This window comes from Triticum urartu, chromosome 1 (assembly GCF_003073215.2).
Source record: "Triticum urartu cultivar G1812 chromosome 1, Tu2.1, whole genome shotgun sequence".
NCBI classification, from domain to species: Eukaryota; Viridiplantae; Streptophyta; class Magnoliopsida; order Poales; family Poaceae; genus Triticum; species Triticum urartu.
In genome coordinates this window covers 541152101-541172940 of record NC_053022.1, presented here as the reverse complement: position 1 = coordinate 541172940, position 20840 = coordinate 541152101, and the positions used below count along the sequence as shown (strand labels likewise).

Genomic DNA, 20840 nt, shown 5'->3' with positions numbered 1-20840 from the left:
GAAAATATGCACCAGTTAATCTGATGCTTGGACAGACTCACTTCCTTCAGAGAAAGAAAAGTTTGATACCATGTCGAACCAAACAAGCACATCATCTAATTAAGAACGAAATTACAGACGCAAGAAGGAAGCAAGGAACTAATTCCTTTCTTGCCCTGCCAAAAAGGAAAAGGAACACATCATCTTTTGCCTTGTTCAATCCAAGAATCCCTTTCTTGCCCAGCCAAAAAACGAAAAGGAATACATACCCAGCCATGACGCCCATTTGTGAAAACAAAGGCATCATCTTCTGGATTTGTTCATCAAGCTAAATCTGGAGCTTCCACATGCAGTTTAGCCTACGGGTAGTTGGTCTGGAGCACTGAACTCCCCTATCGATTCAAGGTAATTAATTTCAGCTTCGCTAGATAACACTAGCTTTGTTGCTGCTTCGTAGCTATTTTTAGTGTAATGCAGATGGTGCCCTCTGTTTTATTTCGAGTAATCATTGTGATGTTCATTCGTGGTTCAATTTTGTTTTCACGTATAGCAATGCCATTCTTCTTTGCAAGCCATATTTTTCATTTGCAAGCTATTCGCTGGTGAGTGAATCCACAGCACGTTTGTTTTCAACAGTGAAATGTATGAACCAACTTTTAGAATGTGATTGTTGAATTAAAAAGTTGTTACAAAGAGGAGTAATTTTACTTGCATGCACTATTTTCAGTATAGCAGCTGCCCGGGCAAATCCTGCGATATGGCGGTGGTTTTGGGTGCTTTGGCATCGTACGTGACCAACATGCTCGCCCAAATGGCAAGCGAAGACATAGCCATGATGATCGGGGTCTCTAGTGAGATCAAGGAACTAGGCGTCAAGCTCGGGGATCTCAAGAATGTTCTTGCCGATGCCGATAGGAGGACCATCACCGACAAGAGTGTGCGGGGGTGGGTGGAGGAACTGAAGCGTGCCATGTACCAGGCCACCGACATCATCGACCTATGCCAGCTCAAGATCATGGAGCAAGGTCCATCCACGGACATGGGGTGCCTTCACGCGCTCCTCTTTTGCATCCGAAATCCCCTGCATGTCCATGATATCGGCACCCGCATCAAGAACCTCAATCAAAAGTTGGATGACATCTGCAAGTGGGGTGGCAGTTTCAATTTCATCAAGCTAGAAGCCTACCAAGACCGGAAGGCAACTCGATCTCTTGCCACTGATCGCAAAACAGATTCATTGATGGAGAGGTCAGGTGCGGTTGGCGAGAAGATCGAGGAGGACACAAGAGCACTTGTGGAGGTGCTTACAAGGGAGGTAGCTGGTGACAAGGTTGATCACCTCATGGTGGTCGCCATTGTTGGTGTAGGCGGGATTGGCAAGACCACTCTCTGCAAGAAGGTATTCAATGACGAGGCTATTGAAGGCAAGTTCGCTAAGAAGATATGGCTTAGCATCACACGAGATTTCAACGATGTTGAATTGTTGAGTACGGCCATCACTGCCGCTGGGGGAGACTTGCCTAGAGTGGGTGGGGCTCGAGACAAGGCCCTACTTGTCGTTGCTCTCATGAATGCCATCAAGGACAAAAAAATCTTTCTTGTACTAGATGACATGTGGGGTGTCAGCGAATGGGACAAACTGTTGATGACTCCCTTTAGCTATGGCGGCCCAGGTAGCAGAGTCCTCATCACCACAAGACATGACACTGTTGCCCGGAGCATGAAAGTTGTGTATTGCCACCATGTTGACAAATTAGGTCCTATAGATGCATGGTCATTGCTCAAGAAGCAGGTCAGTACTTATTCATACTCGTTATAACACTCGTATTTTAGCGTCACACTGTTAATTTGATTTTATATACACTTACATATCACCACATTGTTAATTTGATTATATATGAACTTGCATACGACTACCACAGAAGATTCCACATGTTTTTTGAGGAGGGGTGTGTCTGTGTGTGGAAGGGGGGAGGGGATATATAACATCCATTCATTTATCTAGCATTGTTCATTACAATCTAAGTGCGCACATGTTGCTATGTTAACTGGTAGAGGGTTCCGCCAAATGGCAGCCACTCCATTAAGTTGGGAAAACTCCGCTTTCTTGTGTGCAACATTGTTGTTATTTCTTCCCATCTTGTTCATCTCAATTAACTGTATTCCTCTACAAAGATCATCAATCTCCATGTAATATCTCTATACCCAACATGTTTTATTTTATTGACTTAATGCTCGTGATCACCGTCGAGCTTTAAAGTCCATATAGTTTTATTGATTTTTGCCTTAAAAAAACTGTAAAACGAGTTCACCAAGATGATAAATGTAAAGGAATGAAAATACATCGCAAAATATTTTGGTACGCCTTCATATGCATTATGTAATCCTTAGAAAATCAATATGAAGTTGATTCCACACGTATGTGTGGCAATCTAATTTATCGTAATGCATGCCTTTTTTATTTATTAGCTTATTTTCTCGGTGATCTAGTGCACTGCTTGTAGTAAATAAAAAAAAGAGCACACACCTAGTCATTGCCAACATATTATGCACCGCTCATTAACTTTATATGTTATAACTGCTTGCAGGTACTCACATCAGGAAAAGATGAACCCGAGCTTGACATGCTAAAAGATATTGGGTTGCAAATTATAGCAAAATGTGATGGTTTACCACTTGCTATAAAAGTTATGGGGGGGCTCCTATGCAAGAAGGAGAAAACACGACGTGATTGGGAAGACATCTTGAATGATGATATATGGTCAGTATCTCGAATACCAGAGGAGCTAAACTATGCAATACATCTTAGCTATGATGATTTGTCCCCTTGCTTACAAGAATGCTTTCTGCACTTCTCCCTTAAACCTAAAAAGACAATACTAAGTGTCAATGAAGTAGTGTCCATGTGGATTGGTGAAGGGTTGGTTAATGGAGGCTCGGGTATTCTAGAACTTGAAGGAAAAAGGTACTACAATGAGCTAATATTAAGAAACCTTATTGAGCCAGATACAAACTATCCTGGCCAGCTTATTGGAAATATGCATGATGTCATTCGCTCATTTGCTCAGTTTGTGGCTAGAGATGAATCGTTGGTAGCTCATAGTGGAGCTACTGCTAAAAACAAACTTAGATCACATAGTTTTCTTAGGTTGTCCATAGAAACCAAAGGAGCTGAATCAGATGAATTTGAATGGAGAGATTTAACAGGGCATAAATTATTGAGACTACTAATGTTATCTGGGAACTTCAAGATGCAACCCGGTGATTCCTTGGTTACCTTCTCAAGCCTACGAACTCTATTTATAGAATCCGCAAATTTTGCAGCATTGCTTGAATCTGTGTGTCAGCTGAAGCACTTGAGGTATTTGTCATTAAGAAGTTGCACAGATATATCTAGACTGCCAGAGAACATCCACGAGTTGAAATTCCTCCAACACATTAACCTTGAAGGTTGTGGAGGCATTGTAAAACTTCCTGATAGCATTGTTAAGCTACGAGGATTGAGGTATCTTTCAACTAATGACACCCATGTAAACAGTATTCCTAGGGGTTTCCGTGCTCTAACAAATTTATGGGTACTATTTGGATTTCCAACATATATGGATGGTGATTGGTGTAGTTTGGAAGAGTTGGGGCCTCTTTCTCAGCTTAAGGAGCTTGGATTAAAGAGTCTAGAGAATGTATTAGAGGCCTCGTCCATTGCAAAGGCTAGAGTAGGTGCAAAACAATATCTTACTGCACTTACCTTAGAATGCAGCAGCAGACTAGGAGATGATGGGTTGCTCAAAGCCCGAGTCTCTAACGAGGAACAACAAAAAATTGAGGTGGTGTTTGATGTGATATGCCCTCTGCCTTGCTTAGAGTATCTTGACATTAAAGGGTATTTTGGGCGTCAACTCCCAAGATGGATGATGTGGACAACAAAAGTACCACTCGAGAACTTGAGGACTCTATGGATGACAGATCTATCTTGCTGCACCCAACTCCCCGATGGATTGTGTCGACTCCCGTGTTTGGAGTTTTTACAGGTCAATCGCGCTCCGACAATCAAGTCTGTCGGTGATGAATTCTTGCAACCCCGAAGTCAGCGTCACCATCATTCATCTCAGACGATGGTTGGCTTTCCGAAACTGCACACACTGATTTTAAGTGGAATGCTGGAATGGGAGGAGTGGGGATGGCAGGAGAAAGTTCAAGCTATGCCCGCATTGGAGGAGTTTTTTCTGAAAAACTGCAAGTTGGGTTATATTCCTCCGGGTCTTTCCACCCATGCAAGGGTTATGAAAAAATTAACCATAGGTGGCGTCCAGTGCCTCCAGTCGCTGAAGAACTTCACTTCCGTAGTTCACCTCATCTTGTATGACTTACCTGACCTGACTAGCATGTCTAATTTTCCCAAATTGCAAAAGCTTTGGATCAACCACTGCCCAAAACTTGAGTTACTACATAAGATGAATTCACTCCGGAGGTTCGCGCTAATAGTTAACTACAACAAGAAACAACTCCCGATGTGCCTACGGACTATACAACCAAGTCATTTGTTGCTGGACTGCAGTCCAGAGGTGCTCGCTTCCATGGCTTTGGGGAAGTGTGGCCCCGAGTGGGATAAGTTCCGTCATATCCAGCATGTCGAGGCTTATGCAGATGATGAAGGGATTGAAAAAAGATGGCATCTATTTTACTCAAGTAAACCGTACAGCATGGAGACAAACATCGATATGCAGGTAATACACATTGTTGATCGTTGCTCTTTTCTAATATATATATGGTTAATCTTTGTTTTCTTAATCTCTAATCATCTTCCATTCCATTCTAGTAGTTCATCGCTATGCTAGTGCCTAATATATACAATCCCTACCATTTCATTTTGCTTGCCAGGAGTGGTCGCCCGGCGTGGCCGCCATCCAAGCTAAAGCCGAAGCAACGGAGAAGGAACGAGTTATGGCCACCGCCCGCGCTGATGCCAAAGCAGTGGAGGAGGCGCGCGTCGTGGCCACGGCACGCGCCGAAGCCATCGCCCTTGCCAAAGCCAGAACAACGAAGAAGGGGCATGATGCGGCCGCCGCCCGCGCTGAAGCCAAAGCAGTGGAGGAGGCGCGCGTCGTGGCCGCGGCACGCGCCGAAGCCATCGCCGTTGCCAAGGCCAGAACAGGTGAGAAGAAGCACGATGTGGCTGCCGACCGCACTGAAGCCAAAGCAGTGGAGGAGGCCCGCGACACGTGCTAAAGCCGAAGCAGCGGAGGAACAACACGCCGCGGCCCGTGCCAAAGCCAAAGCAGCGAAGGAGGAGCACGATGCGGCAGCCTCCCGCGCCAAAGCCAAAGCGGTGGAGGTAGAACAGGCCATGGCCGCCGCCAATGTCGAAGCCAAAGCAGCGGAGGAGGAGCACAACGTGTCTTTCACAGACGCCGAAGCGGAGCCGACACCTTCAAAGACCACGCCGCCGCGCCGCCGACCGATGTATAAAGAGCCTCGCCTTTGTTAGCCAGTTAAACCATGTATAAAAGATGTCGATAAGCAATTTTTACCCTGTGTAGTTTAGTTCAACCATCTAAGTGTCGTGTGCCTGGCATTTTATCGTGCAAGTCCCATCTTGTCTATACATGAAGTGCGTGTAGTTTTCAGTTCTAAATTTGAAATTGCTGATTTGCAATGATGTCAAATGTCAAATTGTTGTGATGTACTCCCTCCATTTCAAAATATAGTGCGGCCGTGCTTTTCGAGGTCGAACTTTGACCATAAATTTAACGAACGAGACCGACTGCAGTGAGAGAAAAAGTTACATAATTAAAAACTTTTTTTGAATACGAATTCACTGATATAACTTTTGCTCCCGCCGTAATCGGTCTTGACAGTTAAATTTATGATCAAAGTTGAAGCACGTATCACTTTGTTTTGTTTTAAGATAAGAAAAACACGTGCGTGCTCGGCGGCACAGCGGCCGCCACGGAGAAGCCACGAACATCGCTGGGTAGGAGAGAGGGATCCGTCGATGTACAGGGACGACGACGCCGCCGCCATTGACGCGATTATTGGCCAACAGCCCGAAGGCCCCAGGGAAGTGAGGTTCGTCCGCCGATCGCCAGTCGCCATCCATCCATCCATCCTCATCCTGGGCTCCCCGGAGAGCGGCACGCCATGTGCTCCTCCGCGAGCCGCCTTCCCTCCCTCTGATCTACACGCACGCGTGCACTGTGCTGCACTGTGCACTGTACTCCCCACCGGAACGTGTTGACTACGGCTCGACAGCCAGCCTGCCAGGTGCCCCCTCCACGCCTCGCCCATTTCTTCTCCCAACTGGGCATCTGGCCGCGAGGGTGTGCGAGGAGTGGGAGCCCAGGAGGAGGAGGAGGTGGAGGAGTAGGGAGGAGTGCTCGCCGTCGCCAGGCCCCTTGGTCGTCGGCTCGTCGCCATCCTCGCCGTGGCGCCGATTACATGGGTGAGTGTTGTCGGTTTGCTCCCAAAAATTTCTAGTCCCGAGGAGGATGCTCTACCCTGCTTTCTGAAGATTGTATGTACCCTCTGTTCTGTTCAAAGCCGGTTCGGCCGCTAGATCTGCTAGATTTGTGTCGTCACTTTCAGCAGCTCGCATCTGAAACCATGGAGGAATTCCCTTCCATGCCTAGGCACACTCACCGCACATCACGCTGTAATAAATCGTGAGATAAACCCGGATGTGTCTATGCCTAACTCAACTACGGTCCTTCAACTGACGTTGGCCGACTGAGTGAACTACGTACGGTCCTTCAACCCTCATCACAGAAATTCCAGCTCCGCCAATCACCAATTCACCACAGTACCTTTCCCAAGTAAAAATCCGTTGCTTTCACATATAATTCCTGACCCTGAAATGTTTCTGCCACACCATCCACCCATACCATTGTTCTCTGCATATGAACAAACAGGACAAATTTATCAGTTCAGTGTCCGGACGAACTTTCCTTTCGTGCCTTTTTGGACCCAATTCCCCAAACCATGCCGCCTTTTGGGCTTTGGCAAGGAAGTAGTATACAAGTGCTCGTCGACGACGACGATCATATCTAGCAGGCTGGTACGTACGAGAGAAAGCATTCCTCCTTCACATCACAAGGAACATTCTATGGACGCCTTCTCTGGTTTTCTCAAGATCATCTTGCCCCGGGGTGTTTTAATATAGGAACTTCATTTATTACTTGGTAAGCTAACACTACTTTTGCCAATTTAAATCACCCTTTTGAGCTTGTAGTATGGGGTTCTGGTTGAATTGCTCTTCTTTACTGGTAACTGCTTAAAGTATATGTTAACATGACATGATATAATATTTTGGGACCCTTCCTTTATTCTTTGGGTTCAGTCATGTCAATTATAATATCCGATGGTCATGGTTTGATCCTAGTTACGGGTTCACCATGGTTTGACTGCTAAATTCTATTTCTTGCTTTGGAACTGTTTCTAGTGTGCTTCCCCTTTCTTCCAAGAGATTTTTAGTTTTTTTTATTTATGACAGCAAAGAGATTTTAAGTTTTAAACTTTTAATACAGCATCAGGAAACAATAATAGGTTCCTTCAAATCATCCTGTCCGCTAAAGAAATTAATTTCCGTTAAATTTTCATATATCTTTCCCGTTTAGAAGGGTTCGTTATGTGTATTCAACCAGACTGTTGCTGTTCTTGTCACACTTTCTCTGGTCAGAATGTTTTTTACACCCTCTTTTTCAGATATCCAAACTAATATAATAGCAATTGTACTTTCACCCCTTCTTTATGTGTATTTGTTACCGATGTGTGTATCATTCTTTTGCAAGGATTTAGGATTTAAATGTGTAAACTCATATATATCTCTCATGACTTGCTATGATATCTTGGGGACCCTTTCTTAGCTGAGTTCAGTCATGCCACATATAACACCCAGCTATCATGGGTTAGTCCTAGTTAGGTTTAACTAAATTGATTACTAGATGTTTTTGTTCATTTGCAAAAAGTTCTAGTATATTTATTTTTTCTATGAGATTTTTAAGTTTTGATGGAGCATCCAAAAAAAAGACTCCTTCAAATCATCCTCGTCTGTGGAAGAAACTCATTTTTGTTAACTTTTCAGATATATTTCCCTTTTTATAAGGGTTCATTGCATGTATTCAACGAAAGTGTTGATGTTCCTGTCACACTTACTCTGGTCAGAATGTTTCTAACACCCTATTTTTCAAATATGGAAACTAACATAGTTGCAATTGTACTATGATCCCTTCTTTATGTTTCTTTTTTAATGATTCGCATTCTTTTGCCAGGAATTAATTAGTACTCCCTCCGTAAAGAAATATAAGAGCATTTAGATTACTAAAGTAGTGATCTAAATGCTCTTATATTTGTTTACAGATTGAGTATTTCATTCTGTAAACTCATATTTATCTTTGCTTTCAGACTTTTGCAACTAGTACTGTAATTCTGTAAAGTTGTGAAGAAATGCTACTTGAGTTGTATACCCAGTAACTCAATCATGTCAGACTGCGCCAGGAATAGATTCAATGAGGAAGAAGACTTCCAAGTTGTTTTGGGCAAAGGAAATCCTGGAGAGTCATCTTGCCAGCAACATACCAAGTGGATGGCACACTGGACCAGAGCAAGCAGCAGTCCATATGGCAAGAGCTGTAGTCCTTTGGAGGATGCCAACAATAGCAATTGCACAAAAAATTCTGAGACTTCACCTTTTGAGCTTAGGAAATCCACCGTGGCTGAAAGGCTAATGTTGGGAAGAAACCATGAAGGAATTTCAATGAAGAATGTGCCGCGATTAGACCCTAACATGTGGGGCGTGGCGAATGATGCTTGGCAAGAAGCTGAACAGACCAAAATTGAATGGCGAGATGGGCATTTTCAAAGCTGTAAGATCCAGATGCAGAAAGATGAAAATTTCTATGCCAAGAGGGTAGTATCAGAAACACTTTCCGTTTGCAGGCTTTCAGACCTACCATTGAATTTTCAGAAACTTGTGAGCTCAGAAGAGAACCCTGATGATTCACATTGTAACCAGATTCCTATGTTGTCATTCAATCAGAAAGTGGAAAGTATAGTCAGCCCAAAGCGGAAGTATGCGACCGGTACTGTGTTCGATGATCTCTTTGTGCCACAACAAATTCCGAAGCTAAACGTTGCTCCATCTCGAATGACTGACATGGTCATGGATCGTTGCAAACCTTCGGGGAGCATCAAACATCCCCTAGAAGACCCTACCTGCCTCGTTTCTGATCATTCAGGGAAGAAATTAAAAGTTGACAATAACTCATCGTCAGATTGTCGAATAGATGAGCAGGATACAGTTCACTATTTTGCAAACCCAAATCAGGAGCCACCCAGCAGATGTGGTGAAAAGCAGTTCAATCTTTCAGAAAACAGTGACAAGGGCCAAACAGTTGGAGGTGCCCCTCAGAATCACAAGTCAAGAACACCTACTAGACTCAGAAAACATGAAGTTGCTGCAGGAGTCATGCTTTCGACGCCAGTACTTGGTAAAGAATACGAGACCATACCAATCAATTACTTTATGAACAGCAAGCAGGATGATGAGGATTTTTATGTTGCAAGTCATTTGATATCTGATAAGCACCATGATCTGAATACCCACAGAATGGAATATGCAGCGAATGTAACGGACTCCTGCATGTTCCCTGATCCAGCTGCAAGCATACTGGCAACAAATAGTAAGGGTGGCGCAGTGACCCGTGAAAGACAACCAGTGGACAGATTTACAGATTCTGTTGAACAAAACGGTCCCTGTTTATTTGAAATGCTGACAATCCCTTCCAAATCACAAAGTACGTACCCGATAGATTTGCTGTCTTCTTGCAGTCCTTTATTTGGAGCCCAGAACCAATTCTCACCTAAAGCTAAAACAATGCATGGAGATTCACAACATGTGTCAAAGTCCTCAGCAGGTGAGGGATTATCCTCAAATAATGTAATATAATAGTATTAACTAAGAGTATTTCTTTGGTACACAGTGATAGCTCAAACTCGTGTCAGGTCATTTTTGCTGTCATAATGTGTTTGTTGGTAATATTGAAAATTGAAGTATCAGTCAAATAGTATCGCTCAGTTTCTTGTTCTGGAATTTTGCAGGCACCGATTCATCGTTGATGCAAAAGGTATCAGTGCTGCACTTGCATATTGTTGGATGAATGGCAACTAACATTACTGAGGGCCAAAGGCCAATACATATACATGTGTGGTGAAGTGCAGTAAACCCCTTATACAATGGGGATATACCGAAAAGAGACTATACACATCTAACCCCCCCCCCCCTCAAACTCATGGTGGATCAACAACACTGAGTTTGGAGAGGAAAAAGTTATGCTGCGCTCGAGTCTGTGCCTTCGTGAAGAAGTCAGCCAACTGTAACTCAGAGGGCACGTAGTGAAGAGCGAGAGTCTGATCCTGCACAGCAGCACGCACAAAGTGGGCATCCACACCGATGTGCTTGGTGAGCTCGTGCTTCACCGGGTCACGTGCAATACTGATAGCACCAGTACTGTCTGACAGTAAGGGAGTCGAGGTAGTAGCAGACACACCAAAATCCTCAAGTAACCATCGTAACCAGATCACCTCAGCTGTCAACATAGCCATGGCACGCAGCTCAGCCTCTGTGCTCGAGCGAGAAACTGCAGTCTGTTTCTTGGTCTTCCAGGCAATAAGAGAGCCACCAAGAAAGACACAGTAAGCAGACAGTGAGCGTCGATCAGAGGGATCACTAGCCCAGGTAGCATCAGAGTAAGCCTGGAGCTCAAGAGAACTAGAGCGGGGAAAGAAAAGGCGCTGAGAGAGCGTGCCACGAAGATATCGTAGAACACGGAGGAAGTGACTACAGTGGACAGAGGCGGGGGCTGAAACAAACTGACTCAGGATGTGAACGGGATAGGAGATGTCAGGACGCATAACAGCAAGATAGACAAGGCTACCAACAAGGTGATGATAGCGAGTGGGATTAGGAAGGGGATCACCATCAGAGGCACGAAGCTGAACGTTGAGCTCCATAGGAGTCACAACAGTGTGGTCATCACTGAGAGCAGCTCGAGCAAGAAGATCCTGAATATATTTCTCTTGAGAGATGTAGAAGCCATCGGAGGTCGAGGAGATCTCAATCCCAAGAAAATAGCGAAGAGGACCAAGATCAGTCATGAGGAACTGGTCATGAAGGCGAGCCTTAACAAAGGCAATGTAGTCGGAGTCGTCACCAGTGATGATCATGTCATCAACATAAAGAAGGAGAAGAGTCCGACCACGAGGAGACGTGTGAACAAACAACGTGGGATCATGATCACTGGGCAAGAAACCAGCGGCAGTCACCACAGAGGCGAAACGCTCAAACCAAGCGCGAGGGGCCTGTTTAAGACCATAGAGGGAGCGGCGAAGTCGACAGACCATACCATCAGGAGCATAATACCCCGGTGGTGGCTGCATGTAAACCTTCTCACACAGCTCGCCATTGAGAAAGGCGTTCTGGACATCAAGTTGAGAGATAGACCACTGACGAACAGAAGCCACAAAGAGTGCGGACAGTGGTCATTTGAGCCACAGGAGCGAATGTCTCATCATAGTCGCGTCCCTGCTCCTGCTAAAAACCACGGGCCACAAGACGAGATTTGTAGCGCTCAAGAGAACCATCGGAGCGAGTCTTAATCTTGTAGACCCACTTGCAGGTGATGGGACGAACACCGGAAGGGACGGAAAAGGAGGGAAACCAGCTCCCATGTGCCAGAGCGCTCAAGGGCAGCAAGTTCTTCGGCCATCGCAAGCTGCCATTCAGGTTGAGTCATGGCAGTCTGATAGGAAGTGGGCTCAGAAATGACAGAGAGACCATACCGATCAGGAGAGTAGCGATCAGGCGGGGGGCGAGGCCGAGCCCGGAGGTTGTGAACCGGGGGAGGCATGAGAAGAGTTGCACCAGAGGTGGAAGGCACGTCAGATGAGACATCCTCAGGACGAGGGCGACGAGTATAGTGGAGAGGAAACGGTGAGAGAGGGCGACGAACTGGTGATGATGGTGAAGAGGTGGATGAGAAGGATGGAGAAGGTGGGTTCGGTGGTGAAGGAGAAGGAATGAGAGATGGCGGAGGAAGAGATGACATAGAAGGCACATAGCAAGCTGTATCGGGAAGGAGAAGGAAAGAGAGATCATCCACAGAGAAGATCGAGGATGAAGGACGTGGGTAGTAGGAACGAGACTCGTCAAAAGTCACATCACGCGAGATGCGCAAGCGACGACCCACAGGATCCCAACAGCGATAGCCCTTGTGCTCATCACTGTAACCAAGAAAAACACACTCAACCGACTGAGCAGTCAGTTTGGTGCGTTCTCGGGGGGCAAGAAGAACATAGCACACGCAGCCAAACATACGGAGAGCGGAGTAGTCAGGAGAGCGACCGGTGAGACAGTCCAGAGGAATACCACCCTGCAAGGCAGTCGATGGCTAAATGTTGATGAGATAGGTGGATGCAGAAACAGCCTCAGCCCAAAAATGGGGTGGAAGAGAAGCAGCAATCATCATCGCACGAGCGGTCTCAAGCAAATGACGATGCTTACGTTCAGCAACACCATTCTGAGCATGGGCTCCAGGACAAGAGAACTGGGCAAGAGTACCATGTTCCGTGAGAAATCCACGCAACAGCTGGGAGATAAATCTCTCCAGCGGAGTCAACACGAAAAGTACGAATGGACATGGAAAACTGGGTGTGAACCATGGCAGCAAATCGTTTGTATATAGAGAGAACCTCACCACGAGATTTCATGAAGTAGAGCCAAGTGTAGCGAGAGAAATCATCAATAAACAGTACATAGTAGCGATGACCACCTTTCGAATTAAAGGGAGCAGGACCCCAAACGTCAGAATAAACTAAGTCAAAAGGACACTGAGATACCGACTCACTGGTGGGATAAGGTAACTGTGTCTGTTTGCCCAGTCTGCAACCATTACAATGTAAAGAAACATCTCCAGATACAGACCCTAAGAGGCCCTGACGGACTAAGGAAGACAAGCGAGAGCCACAGAGGTGACCAAGGCGATGATGCCACTGTTGGAAGGACGCAGACGAAGAGGCAGCAAAAGCATGGGAGCTGGCAGCGGAAGGAACACAAAGCCAGTCGACCTCCCAAAGACCCTCTGACTCACGGCGCCGAGGGCCAGCACCAACCAAAGCCTTGGTGCGACGATCCTGAATAGAGCAAGAGTCGGTATCAAGAATGACACGACAACCAGAATCAGTAAGTTGGGCAGCAGAAAAAAGATTCATGGTAAGACGAGGAACATGTGAAACACTTGGAACCGAAAAGGAAGGAGTGGAAAGAATGCCACGACTAGCAACAGGAAGAGGTGTGCCATCGGCGGTAAGAACATTAACAGGCGAATCAAGAGATCAAAGAGAAGATAGAGTGGAAGAATCAGAAGACATATGAAAAGAAGCTCCAGAATCAAGAACCCACGAAGATGTACCTGACTGTGTAGGTGGCTGCGATGGTGATGAAGGGGATGCAGTCACTGCAGCAGCAGAACCAGTCGACGAGGAGCCGGATGAAGCAAGTAGACGCTTGAGTCGTACAATGTCCTGATCAGTGAGGGACGGAGTCGAGGAAGACACAGGAGTCCCGCCGGAAGGGGAGCGCCTCTGGTCTCGCTTCTTCTGGCGACAATCAGACTCTGGGTGACCTGACCGGGAGCAGTAACCACAGAAGGTGTCACAGCGCGACGGGCCCTTCTCAGCATAAGGAGGATGGCTGACCCCCCCTGGAGGAGTAGGCAGGAGCGGTGGAGCAGTGAGGCGAGCAGACGACACAGGAGCTCGGGCGGCCAGCACTGACGGAACTAGAAGCAACCCAGCAGAGCGAAGGCGAGACTCCTCAATACGAAGCTCGGCAAGTACCTCCGAGATAGGAACACGACCACGAGCAAGCAAGTGAGCACGTCAAGGTTCAAACTCAGATCGGAGACGAGATAAGAACTCATGAACACGCTGAAACTCCAGATCAGACCGAGTAGTCTGACAGCAATGACAGATTCCACAAACAACTGTCCGAAGAGAATCAAGCTGGCACCAGATGGCAGAGCACTGTGAATAGAACTCATCAACAGAGGAATCACCTTGCTGAAGTGCATGCTCCTGACGCACCACAGATAGGTAGAGAGCATCACCAGAGGGCTGATAGCGCTGACACAGATAAGACCACATCGCTGCAACCGTGTCAAGTCCCATGAACTCCGAAGCAAACTGAGGGAGAACACTCGCAGTGAGAACAGCAGCCGCTCGAGCATCATCATTGCACCACTGAGTGTAAGCAGACAGATCATCCCAGTAGACAGAAAGAGCATCAGAATAGGCAGATACCTGCTGATCATAAGTATCAACTGCAGCATCATCAAGAGTCTTGGCTGCATCCCGATCAGCCTGAGAAGCATCAGCAGCAATCACCGACGGTACTGGCGGAACAGGCGCCACCGGAGCAACAGGGCACGGCGGATAGGGTACCTCGCCAGAGAGAACACCCCACAGCAGGAGGCCGCGCATATGAATACTCATGAAACCGGCGAACTCAGCATAGTTGGTGCCATCAAAGATCACCGAGCAGCGAGGAACAGCCACATAGCCCGAAGATGACATACTGAGGTATCCTTTTTTTGGAAGTCAACGGGTACAGGACAACCCAATCTGGATCGAGGGAAACACGAGCGCTCGCTCACGCCTCGGGCCAGCGACTCGAGCTCGAGCAGAGCCGACGGGTTGGGGACCCCCCCCCCCCCCCCCGCTGGAAGCAGAGCAGCAGCTGAGCCAGCCCGATGGAACAGCACCCGGGCGGAGAGCTCAAGCGGCGGCCGGCCTCGAGCAAAGCCGAAGCAGAGCAGTGGAGCAGCAGCGGCCCCGGGCAGCGGGGAAGGCCGGGACGGGCAGAGCCGCGGCGAGTAGGTCCGGGGCGACCAGATTTGCCGAGAGGAGAGCCAGGACGGCCGGAGCCCAGCGAGAAGGTCCGGGGCGGCCGGATTCGCGGAGAGGAGAGCCGGGACGGCCGGATCCGCGGGAGGAAGAGCCGGACCTGGCAATGGGCGAATCGGGGAAGGAGCTAGCACGGAGTTACAGCGTGCGGGAGAGAAGGGAACCTAACATCTGATACCATGTTGGATGAATGGCAACTAACATTACTGAGGGCCAAAGGCCAATACATATACATGTGTGATGAAGTGCAGTAAACCCCTTATACAATGGGGATATACCGAAAAAAGACTATATGCATCTAACACATATCACACTCATGGCCTGTCTTGGGCATAAAAATGAATCACGCTGAATTGTTTTTGCTTGGACCTGCTGTTATACTGTTATTTATTATATGATGAAAACTCATAAGACTTTTATCTTGCATGCAATTTTTCTGCATCCTCAACTTTGCTTCTTAGAATTAGCACTTTGGTCGAGTATATATCACAACTTTCTGCCTGGAGTATAATTCTACTTGCTTGGACTGTATCATCTTGCACCTTGTATGCTTGCTTACGTATTACCTCATATGGTTCAATATGTCAATTCCTCAAAGGCGGTGTACTTCTCTGTAGTTTTGGACCTCTATCAATTAATTCACATTGGAAGGGTTACCTTTTATTGATACTGATATTCGCATTATGAACAAATGTACTACAGGACAATGGGTGCGCAGAAAGAGCAAATGAGCAGCTGGCAACTCTGTCCATTGAAGGATCACCAAGATACAACAAAGAAAACATATTTCGCAAAGTCAATGCCAATCACTCGATGCCGGAAACAGAAATCATGGACTTGGACCCCCCGCTGTTCCAAAGCAGCACAAGAAATCAAGTCCCCAACGACACGGATCGATTGTCGGCGGGTGCCGATCCAAGCGACAAATGGCTCAAGCGCCTGCTCCATAACACCACAGACCCTCATGTCCACCGTTCCAAGAGGCCCAGAACCGGAGACTATCGTCCGGTTGGAGGAGCAGGTGGAATGTCCGGCACCTACATTGCCGACCATGTTGAAGCAAGGCGTGTTCGCTGCTGGATAGGAAGATTGTGCCGGGGTGGCGTCGCCCCTGTTTCGCACGGAGGACCAGGGCAGGGAACAAGAGCAGCAGCGGAGCCTGACGTCGCGGCCAGGGAACTTGGAGGCCATTTCCCGAGCATCAAGGCGATGGCGATGATCGGGCGGATGATGAGCAAGGTCCGGCCATTTGATTATGAAAGGAAGGGACCTTGTGTTATGTGGAAGGCAGAGGAAGGAGCCTGAGTGGCTGGCTAGCTTTTTACTTCTTCTGTTTTGTGTGGTGTACTGGTGTAATATTTGCCGCTACATGTCATGTGGTTTGTTCTAAAGATTGTATAAATAAAGTGTATATATGTATGTGTAATGTCAGCTATAGCTCGTCATATGACCACTTGTTGTTATTTTCTGAAGGGAGATCAGTTAGTAGAAGGCAAATTGGGTAGTGCTCCCTCCATTTCTTTATTCAAGATCAGCTCGTATTTTGTGTTTATCTTTGATCAACGAATTGATCAATAAAATATAAGGTATATGCTACAAAGAGTATAATTGTGGACTCACATTTAAATAAAATGTGAATCATAGACATTTTAGTGCATATAACTCATATTTTGCTGGTCAAATAGATAGTCGAAGTTAGACTCAAAATACGAGGTGGCCTTGTAGTGGAAAAATAGGAGTAACAACTCAGGGCAAATCCAACGTTAATCATGATATGGACATCATCAAATGTTAGCAGACACATCCGGGTGTGTCCATGGATAGGCGGGTGGGAAGTCTGCCATCCAACTGAAGTCACCAAAAAAGGGACAGTGATTTTTCATTCATTTTTTGAATTAATTTTTACATAGCAAAAAGGATCCTAAAAACAACTAAAAATCCTAGTCTACTCCTCTTCGTCGGAGGTGAGCTCAATGGGTCTTGTGGTGGACTCTGGGTGCCCGGGGTGTCAAGTGGGATAAAACCCACTCCAGTTCTCCGGGGATCCGGTCTCATCAAGAGAACCGACCACTTGTGCCAGAGGTCTGCGATTGCGAGTCCAGGTGCCCGGGTGACCAGAACCATTCTGACCACTCCAGGTGCGAGGTCTCTAGGCTCCGGGGACTTGGGGTCCCAACACTAGCACACCTTTACCAGGTCAAATCCCTTCTTTGAAGATTTGAAAGGTTTGGGGAAAAAGTATATGAGTAGGTATCATGTTTCCCAAGTTGTCAAACACCTCGACCCCTCTTCTTACTGTGGTTGTTCTATGACTCAAATAAAACAAAAAAACTTTCGAGTCTTCAGAAAACTCACGCCTTTTTCTTTTTCAATTAGGGGTCACCCACGTCCGTGGACGATCGCCAAGAGGCCAATATCCTGACATAAACCTGATAACCGATATTAAACCTCACTGACCCTATTGTCACCAACACCAAAATATCATTGGGGAAGCAATGCACTTCTAGTACTAATGTTGATATTTGGTATGATGCTGGTTATGCGCTAAATATGTTTGAGTGCTCAACACGGGATCAATCTAGGTCACTGGATTGACATGGTTCGATAGACGAGATTAGTTTGATATGCCCTTTTGGGTTTTTTATATTGATATAGATACACAGAGATCCAGTCTCAAAGATATGAAGCAAACAAGGTCGGACCCCCCCCCCCCAAAAAAAGCAAAAAATAATGTTGAAAGAAGACAAACCGTATAAATTACTAGCTTTTTTTAACTACCCATGTATTGCAACAGTGGATACTTATTTTGGTGATCCTCCCGTGAAACGCTGAATGGTATTTTCCATAATTACTGTGATCCTTTCATCAAAATAAGGATACTCTCCCATTCAAAGAATGATACTCTACAATGTGATCCTTTCGTCCAATGCTTGATGATATTTTTCATAATTAACAAAATCTCCCTTCAAAAGAATGATATTCTACATAATTAACGTGATCCTTCTGTCCAAAGAATGCTAGTACATAATTAAGGCGAAACAACAAATAAAAATTTGGGAAGATAGTTGGATCCCACAATCTCCCACCAGGAAAGTAATCTCTGTTAGAGGGAATCATCTCCTTTCTCGGGTGTCAGAGCTTATAGATCCAGTGTCAAGTGACTGGGATTCGGGGCTGATAAACCAAACATTTTGCAGTGTTGATGCTCAGAGAATTCTTGCAATTCCACTACCAATATATGAAATGACAGACTTTTTAGCTTGGAGTTTCACTAAAACAGGCGGGTTCACCGTAAGATCAGCATACCACGCTATCTGGGAGTCAAAGTTTGGGCACAATCTGCAAGGTGCAGCGAGTTCTTCCTCGCCAACACCTACATGGGATTCGGTGTGGAGCTTGAGCTGCCCAGCAAAGGTAAAAAATTTTGTTTGGAGAGCACTTCTTAGTGCTGTTCCATGCCGTGCAATATTGGCGGATAGACATATCAAGATCAAACCAAATTGTCCCGTATGTAACAAAGGACCGGAGAGTATCCGTCACCTGCTTTTTGTATGTCCAGTTGCGATTCAGGTTTGGAAACTGCTTGGAGTGTGGGATGTAATACAGAGGGGATTGGCGATGAATACTTGCGGGGAGGTTATGTTGGATTATCTTCTTAGCCTACCGGACGATCATATCCATGTGCTAAGATTGCCAAAATTGCGAGAAACGGTGGCTACATGCTGTTGGTACTTGTGGTGGGAAAGGAGAAAAATTACACATGGAGGTGACCCACAAACGGCGCCACAGATCAATCTTGCTGTACGCTCCTTGGCAGAGAACTTTATAGCAGCGAATTCACCACGGCCAAGAGTTCATTTGGGAGGTTGGATGAGACCAAGGACCGGGTATGTCAAGCTAAATGTGGACGCGAGTTTTGATCAGGACTTACTTGAAGGTTCAGTAGGTGCTGTCATTAGAGACCACAAGGGCAAGTTTATAGCTGTAGCAAATGAAAAACTTGGAGTCTGTTATGATGCTTTTACTGCTGAGGCAATTGCAATCAGATTCGGCCTAAATCTTGCTCGCACAACTGGATGTAGCAAAGTTGAGGTGAATTCAGATAATTCGGACGTGGTTGAAGCGCTGAGAGAAGGCTACTCAGCTTCGGTAGCCAGTGCGATTTTTGATGACTGTTATTTCATGTCTTTAGAATTCAGTCATATTGTTTATGAGCATTGTTTTAGAGAGAATAATAAGGTAGCACATGAATTAGCTAGTCTAGCTAGATTCAATCCTCCTGATGTATGGTTGGATGATCCCCCGTCGGCTATCATCCCCTTAATTGTATCAGATGCTACTATTGTAGCCAATTAATAAAGGAGGTGTTTATCAAAAAAAGGTGAAAACAACAAACGTACGAAACAAAACCAAACTTACCATCATGACCAGAGACTCCCCTTTAAGAGTAGAGATGTTTTGTTGTTCTTGTGTTCGAGTCATGGAACTACTGTGCAGCCGATGCTCATTGCATGATGAGTGGACGATGCTTGATCTGGCGGATGCGCTCCATCTTGTGCCATGCATGCACGGTTGGATCGATAGGATCGTCCAAAGTTCGGCTGCACCTGTCGTGTGTATAGCAGCGCTCTATTAGGAAGGGATACCCAAAGGATGATGTGTGGGAATCAATAAACCTACAACCTATATGAAACCTTGGCACACACATAGATCCAAGGGAAAAATCCAGTTGGTAGACCCACATGGGATATGCTGGTTTGCCATTGAGTTGGCCCAGAAGTGAATGGAGCTCATGTTTTGTGGGCTGAGACTCTCGAAGACAAAGGCGAGACTTGATGTCGCGTGGTGCTTCAGTTGATTACCACCTCTCCAACAGAGATTAGCATCACAACGGGCGTGGACTTCGGTATACATCTCGCATGTCCTTTACTTTAATTATTTCCTTTCCAGAGTCTTATACTGTGGTCCTTATTACTTGTTGAACAAAATACACTAATCCTAAAGCCATTCGAGAGGTGTCAAGTTAGTCCTAATACTATGAAAATGCACACATGGGTCCTAGAAGGGTGCTAAGTATGTCACCCGTAGTCCTATTCGCTCTGCTTCAGCTTTGATTTGCATGGGTGGCAGGTTGACCATTGCCATGTGGCAACTTTTTGCACAAAACCACCCCCAAAGGTCCTCTCATCTAATTTTGTGGCCCTCTTCTTTGCACAAAACCTACGCGGATAGGGCCTGGCCATCATTTTGACCAAGCCATCCATCCTAATACCTCGATTCTCTCCCATGACCCATTCATCGCCATCCCATCTGTGTTTGTCGTGGTCCCTCTCTCCCACATGAGGGCCGGGACACCCTCCCCACACAACGGCGCTTACCTTCCCCGAAGAGGGCGGCAGCAGTGCACGCGGGAGGGCGGCAATGGTAGGAGGCAGGCTTCAGGCTCAGTCCTCCTCCTTCCATCCTGGCACGTAAATCTGGATGGCTCCATCCCTATTTACCTCCCAGACCAGACGATCCTTCCTGAGCGGCGAAGGTAGATACATTAGAGCGGTTCTAGTGTTGTGCCAAAGGAGTTCATCACGCTCATGATTTTCGGGCGCTGAGGTGGACTGTAGCCGTTGGAGGTGGAGAGGAAGGCAAGAGAGAAACTGTGTGCAAGGAGGAGGGCCATAAAATGAGAAGATATGAGCTTTGAGGAGTGGGGGGGAGGTTGTCACTCACACCAGTCAACGTATCCCTATGCAAGTTAAAGCTCATGCAACGTGGATATGTGTGTGGATGACACACTTGGCAATCTTTTATGACTTATATATATGCATTTTTTATAGTATTAGGACTAAGTTGACACCCCTCTAATAATTTCAGCACTTGTGGTGTATTTTACTTTTACTTATTTGCCTGTTTAC

At 46.3% G+C, this 20840-nt stretch overlaps 2 protein-coding genes across 3 annotated transcripts; both read left to right on the top strand.

The window, feature by feature from the left end:
• The first annotated feature begins 248 nt into the window (after window positions 1-248).
• On the top strand, window positions 249-5632 carry LOC125538283 (putative disease resistance protein RGA3). The gene is made up of 5 exons (XM_048701555.1): window positions 249-384; window positions 707-1771; window positions 2568-4703; window positions 4858-5198; window positions 5283-5632. The coding sequence occupies exons 2-5, from the start codon at window positions 737-739 to the stop codon at window positions 5443-5445; spliced, it is 3675 nt and encodes a 1224-aa protein (XP_048557512.1). The 5' UTR covers window positions 249-384; window positions 707-736; the 3' UTR covers window positions 5446-5632.
• Window positions 5633-6493: 861 nt separating this feature from the next.
• LOC125527941 lies at window positions 6494-16376 on the top strand. 2 transcript variants are annotated; one of them, XM_048692448.1, is made up of 4 exons: window positions 6494-7154; window positions 8377-9767; window positions 10072-10097; window positions 15634-16376. In XM_048692448.1, exons 2-4 carry the CDS (start codon window positions 8453-8455, stop codon window positions 16234-16236), a joined length of 1944 nt encoding a protein of 647 aa, XP_048548405.1. In that variant the 5' UTR covers window positions 6494-7154; window positions 8377-8452; the 3' UTR covers window positions 16237-16376. The 2 variants fall into 2 exon arrangements, with proteins under 2 accessions (XP_048548405.1, XP_048548400.1); XM_048692443.1 differs by having other exon boundaries at window positions 8377-9887.
• Window positions 16377-20840: the final 4464 nt, after the last annotated feature.